The following is a 6000-nucleotide window of genomic DNA, read 5'->3' on the forward strand; positions in this document are numbered from 1 at the left end:
GGTGACTGTGCTGCTTCCGCCCACACCGTGTCTGGAACAGTGCAAGCATTTAGAAGTAACTGCCTTTTATAACTGGCAGACACTCAGAAAGGCCAGTCGTGTCCCAGTTGACCTTGCGGTTAAGTGACAAGGCCAGAATCTGGGTCCATGTGTGCCTGACTCCAGAACCCATGGTTTCCTGCTGGACTATCTTCCAGAGACCCCTCCCCCACCTCCCATGGGAAGCAGGTAAAGAGGCGTGGCCACCTGAATACCTGCAATGAGGGGCATCAGGAAGAAGTTAGGGCTTATTCACTGGGGGTCTTTGTGTCCCAGCACTTCCATCAGTGGTAGATTGAATGATATGCGTTCAGTTTCTCGTTGTTCAACTTGGCTCTATTTTTCAGAACTGTGTCCACACAGTGGAATGATAAGGACAAAAGGGATGAGTATTTTGTGGACTCTTGCGAAGGTGGCCCTGTTTATCACTGAAGAGTTGCATTACAAGCCTTACCTTCATGGAAATAAGAAGTGTGCTTTGGCTCCTAAGCAGACTCCTCCCGGCTGCAAGGCACGGAGGGGCCCCCACCCACTGTGACCTCCCTAGCGGACCAGTTCCTTTGAGAACTGTCATCACACTGGAGTTAATGTACTGTTTTTAGCCTTGACTTTGGGTTCCAGGTGGTACCAAGCTGTGTGTCTTGCATTCGACTCTACCCACCTATAGGGCATGAGTTGTTACAGCAGGTGAGGATTTCAGGGATGACCCTCCATGAGCTCATTTGGCACGTGTGTGTGTGTGTGTGTGTGTGTGTGTGTGAGTGTGTATGCGTGCGCACATGCTTGCATCTTGTTACCCAGTGAAGAGTGTTGCATCAATGATGACCAGTTTTTCTTCCTGTGTTTGTGTGAAAACCAGGAGAAGGAAGCAACATTAATTGGTTTAATTATTGCTTCAAAAAAGAGATAAGCATAAGCTGTAATAATACCACTAAGTAGTAATCTTTAGTGATTGAAAGAAATACATCTACCTCGAAAAAAATTAGCTACTGTTTGCTAGTATATATCTGATTCAATTTTTGTAATTTTCGTTCTTCTTTTGTGCATATTCTTATTTTCTCCCCTGAGCCTACCCAATTTCTGTAATAGCAAAAATGTTATTTTTAAAATCTGAGCATAGTGTTTACACCTAATAGTTATTTTATAAATACTGCTTTTCCTCTCCCTTGATTCAGATACATTTTCTTCCCCCCAAATTCCACATGCCACACTGCACATTACATGAACAAATCTTGAAGAGTCATTCATTTATTCCACAAATTTGTATTGGGTGCTTTTTATGTACCAGGCACTATTTATAATGTTTATGCAAAACAAATTAATGTAGTGATTTTTTTCTTTTTCTTTCTCCTTCTCCCTCGCTTCGCCGCCACCTGGTGTAGTCTGAGGTTTCCTGGATCCCCAACAAACATTACTCGGGGATTTACGGCCTGATGAAGCTGGTCCTGACCAAGACTCTCCCCGCCAACTTGGAGAGGGTCATCGTCCTTGACACAGACATCACCTTCGCCACGGACATCGCAGAGCTGTGGGCCGTGTTCCACAAGTTCAAAGGTAATTAACTGCGGCCCGTTTCTCTCTTCTGTCTTTGAAGGTGTCGGCATGCCAGGAATAGTAATTGCCGTTTTAAAAAATGCGAGGTGCACTCTTCATGAGGTCATGTTCGTGAAATGGATAAGGAATCACAGATTCGCTTGAGGAGCAGGTCTCTTGGCCTTCGCAAAACCTCGAACTGGAATTTGCATTTCTTTAGTGAATGAAGAGAACAGGCCTGTGTTCACGGGAAGAACCCCGTGGAGGTGCTTTGTGTGAGATCGGTATCCACTGTGTATATTTATTTGTATGCGGGTAGTGGAGTGCTGGCTTACCTGTGCGGAGACGCGCATTTATCGGGTTTCTCTTTTTGTCAGACGAGCCTTTGATTGCAGAGAAAGCCTGGGAGGTGGTGGAGGTGCGTATTGATTAGGGAAGGTTTGGAAGTGTTCTTATGGCTTGTGCTTTCATTCCTGTTGCGGTTTGTTATTTTAAAGGGGTATGTACGTTTACAAGATGTTTCTTCAAGCTGTTCATTTCTTATTATTGATGGTTGTAGCTTTTGCCCCTGCCTCAGTGTATGTGAGGGTATCCGGTGGGAAATCGGGAGCCCAGTAGGTGTGCGTAACTGAGAGCAGTGACAGGTTAGCACGAATCCCGGGCTGTTACGTTAACATTCTTCTCCCGGATGTTGTCCTTAAATTGCGATATTTAAAAATTCTTCTATGTATTAGACGAATACCACAAGAGGGAAATTTGACAATGAGATCTTTTTCTTTCTTTATTATTATTATTATTATTATTATTATTATTATTTTACTTGCACTCTGGCTTCTGGGTTTAACATTCCTCTTCCCGCTTCTATAATTCCGTATCCTGTGAAGGTGAGATGTCACTTAGTGATTTTAAATGACAGCATTTTCATAAATCACAGGATATTCCAGTTGGTTTCTGTTTCCACTCACGGAACAGAGAGTACAATTCCTCACCTGCTCTGGCCTCTGCTTGCTTTCTTCCTGGAGTCTCTTAGCTCTGGGCTCATTGAGAAAAAGTCCCCAGCGTGTCACCTGGGAGACACTCTGACCCTCACACTCGTTCCCTTGCCAGGATCAAACGTACTTTCCCACCCATGTCAATAAGGACACCAATAAAGACATCATTTAGCAACAGTGCTGACGCTGAGTGTGCCTCAGCTTCCTAACGGCCTCACAGAATGCGTGGGTCTCTCCGATTTCACAAGTCAGCCGAAGCCTGGAGGAGGCCCAGAGCTGAGACCAGAAAGCACCTGGGTGTTGGCTTCCGAATGCGAGTTCCCCAATAATTTCTGCTTGTTTTTCTGATCTAATTGAACTCCTTGGGGGCAGGTATTCGGATAATGAGATGATATTTTATTCATATTTTCCGTATTTAGTGATGTGTTATTCAACAGGCACTTCCTTCCTCCCTGCTGGGTGTGAGGCGGTGTGTGGACAGGGACGGGAGTGAGAACTACCCCTTCTCCTGAAGGGGTCAGAGAAGGCAGCTGGGAGGGCATCACAGAGGAGGCGATGGGCATTGGGTGCCATCCTGCCGGATAGGGGTAGTGATGGTGTTCATTAGATGCCCACATTCCTCTTTGAGCTGAGAATGCCACCTGCAGATGGCCCTTAGCCATCAACCTTGTTTAGAGGTGGCCTCGGGTGGGGAGAGGCAGCTGCCTGTGGCCACACCCCCTTCCTGGAGCACCCATATCAAACAGTGACTGATGAGTGTAGACTCTTGCAGGAGCAGCTGTCGCCCTCCCTTGGGACTGCCTTGTGGCTGGATTTCTCCCTCTGCCCAGGGAGAAAGCCCTGCTTTCTTCCCTTGGCGCTCACAGCGCTGCTCCCAAAGGCTCTTCCTAAATTAATCTCCCACATTCGAACCCCATGTCAGAGTCGGCTCCTGAGAAATTAAACCCGAGTCTGTAGTCATGGCTGCAAGTCTCCCTGGGGTAATAGGGGTAACTTAGTCCGGCTAGGAAGGCACATTTCTTCTGGCCGGGCTGGGACCTGCCAGAGAGCAGGTGGGTTCTGCAGCCACAACCACCCACCTGTCCCCATGGCTCTAAGTCCTGGTATCATCCGTGGAAGGCAGGCCTCTCAAGGCTCCTGCTGCCCCCAGAGCTGGTCCGGGGTTTGGACTCCGCGATTCAAGGCCGTTTCTGGGCCGAGCAGAGCATGTGGGCCAAGGTCTGGACGGGCAGGGCTGCATTGTGTTTGTTCATTCTTTCTCGGGTTTATTTCCAGCATTTGTTAGGCCCCACCGCACAGAGTAACATATCAGATGGCGTTCTTGCCTAAAACTGTGCACCGCGGCCCGCGCCTTCCCGGAGCTCACAGAGAAGGCCGCCTTTGTTACATTTCTGTCTGTCGGCAGCCGCGGAGGATAGAAACATCTGGGGTTTTGCCAGGCTCACCCTCACTTCTGGGAAAACACGGAGGTGAAAAGAAGACAAGTGAGCTCTTTTTTCCTCCATATGGCAGTCTTTTGTACAAGTTTGGGGTTTTTGCTTTTTGTTTTGTTCTTGTTTTTCTAAACTGGACCAATGAGAAGCGAGGTCACGTCCCGGAAGATTCCGTTAGGACAGACCCACAAACACAGAACGTTCCGATCCAAGACGGAGACTTGCCCTCTCGTGACGGCGATGGCCCTTGTCATCCTTCGCTGTAAACACGCTGAGTGGCATTGATGCAATTAGGCCGAGTCAGTTCATCTCTGCTGCGGAACAGCTTGCTGTCTGGGCTGCCGTGCTGCTATGTGCAGGTCACGGACGCCCTTGACGCCTTACTGGTGCCGTGAAACCCCCCCTTTCCTAGGTCATTCTGTGGAGAGTCCAGTAAGAAGCCATTTATAGGGGCTTACTCCCATTCTCAGCCTCTACCACGGCAGCTTTGGGGGTGCCTCCTGGGGTGTCCACAGGCTCCCTGACCCTCTGCTTCACCCAAGTGTCAAACGCCTCCCTCCCCCCATCAGCAGCCTGCATCCTTAGGGAGCCGGCTCCAACCCATGGAGGGATTTTCAGAGCCACTAATTCTTAGCAGAAAGACTCAGGCATGCCATGGAATTAGGAGCTGCCCGTTCGGTCCTATTGACCGAGCTTACTGGCTTCCTGACTATTGGTGATGGTGCAAGAATAAAACAGGCCCGAAATAAGCCAGTCGGAGAAAAACAAGTATCACGTGATCTCACTCATATGTGGAATCTAATGAACAAAATAAACAAAAATAGATCCAGGGACATAGAAGCGTCGGGGAGACTGTTGAACCTCAGAGGAAGGCAGGGGAGAATGGGTATGGGGGAAGATGTCCACCAATGAACTTGTATGTATATATGCAGAGCCCGTGCATACGGACAATAGGGGGGTGAAGGCCTGGGGCAGGGGGTGGGAGCGGGCTGGAAGAGGTCAATGGGGGGGAAAGGAGACATATATAATACTTTCAACAATAAAGATTAAAAAAATAATTTATGAAAAAAAACACTAAAACAAGCCCAATCCCCACCCCGTATGAGTGTATATATGAGTGGGGAAGATACACAACAGAACAAAGTGAAATAGTACAGTAGACCGTGACAGGTTCTCTTGAGGAAATTAGAGGAAGGAGATGAGGATGCCCGTGTGCCCGTGTGTGCAGACGTGTGTGTTGTTTTAATATTCAGGTAGGGTGGGAATGGAAGGTTTTACAAGAGAGGTGGCATTGAAGCAAAAACCTTAAGAAAGCGAGTACGCCAGGTATGAAGGAAGAGTGGAATCGTGGGCTGGGCACATGGAAGAGCAGGCTGAAGTTCCAGAAGTTGTGTGACCTGCTTGTTTGGGGAATAGAATGGAGATCAGAAGAGAGCAGAGGGAGCCCAGGAATGGGCAGGATTGACCAGGTCCGATAACGGGTCTCCTTTGTAGGGCCTTCAAGGATTTTGCCTTTCCCTTGGGTGATATGAGGAGCCAAGGTCCGGCCTTGAGCAGGGTCACATGATCTGTGTTTTCAGTGGATCATCCTGGCTGCCCTTCTGAGAGGAAGAGGAAGGCAGGAAGCCATGGAGCAGACTGATCATCCAGGAGATGCGTTGTTGGCTCAGACCGGGTGGGTCAGCAGAGGTGGAAGAGGCCATCCTATCAGGGATACATTTTGAAGGTTAAGTCGTTGGAGGTTCTGGTGATAGTCTCCAGGATGAGACAATGATGGGGATCACAGGTGACCCCTGGGGGCTAGAGTGTGCAACTGCATTTGGAGATGAAGGATGGAAAAACAATCAGTTTACAGGGAAAGACCAGGAGTTCGGTTTGGGGCACTTTAATGTGAAATGCCTGATCTGGAGTCCGCATGGACATGGTGAGGAGACAGGCAGAGAAATGAGTATTTGTAAAGCCAAGGGACAGTAACTAATATTCCTTAAGTACGTCTGTTGCAG

General features: G+C 48.4%; 1 protein-coding gene across 3 annotated transcripts in view; it reads left to right on the forward strand.

Moving 5' to 3' along the window:
- LARGE (like-glycosyltransferase) overlaps positions 1 to 6000 on the forward strand; it is a 442315-nt gene that overhangs the window by 266038 nt on the left and 170277 nt on the right. For all 3 annotated transcript variants that reach the window (XM_015567588.1, XM_006769319.2, XM_006769320.2), the window contains exon 6: positions 1422 to 1593. In XM_015567588.1, coding sequence (XP_015423074.1) covers positions 1422 to 1593 — 172 coding nt within the window. The remainder of the gene's footprint in view (positions 1 to 1421; positions 1594 to 6000) is intronic.

This window comes from Myotis davidii, unplaced genomic scaffold, assembly GCF_000327345.1.
Source record: "Myotis davidii unplaced genomic scaffold, ASM32734v1 scaffold120, whole genome shotgun sequence".
Classification (NCBI taxonomy): Eukaryota; Metazoa; Chordata; class Mammalia; order Chiroptera; family Vespertilionidae; genus Myotis; species Myotis davidii.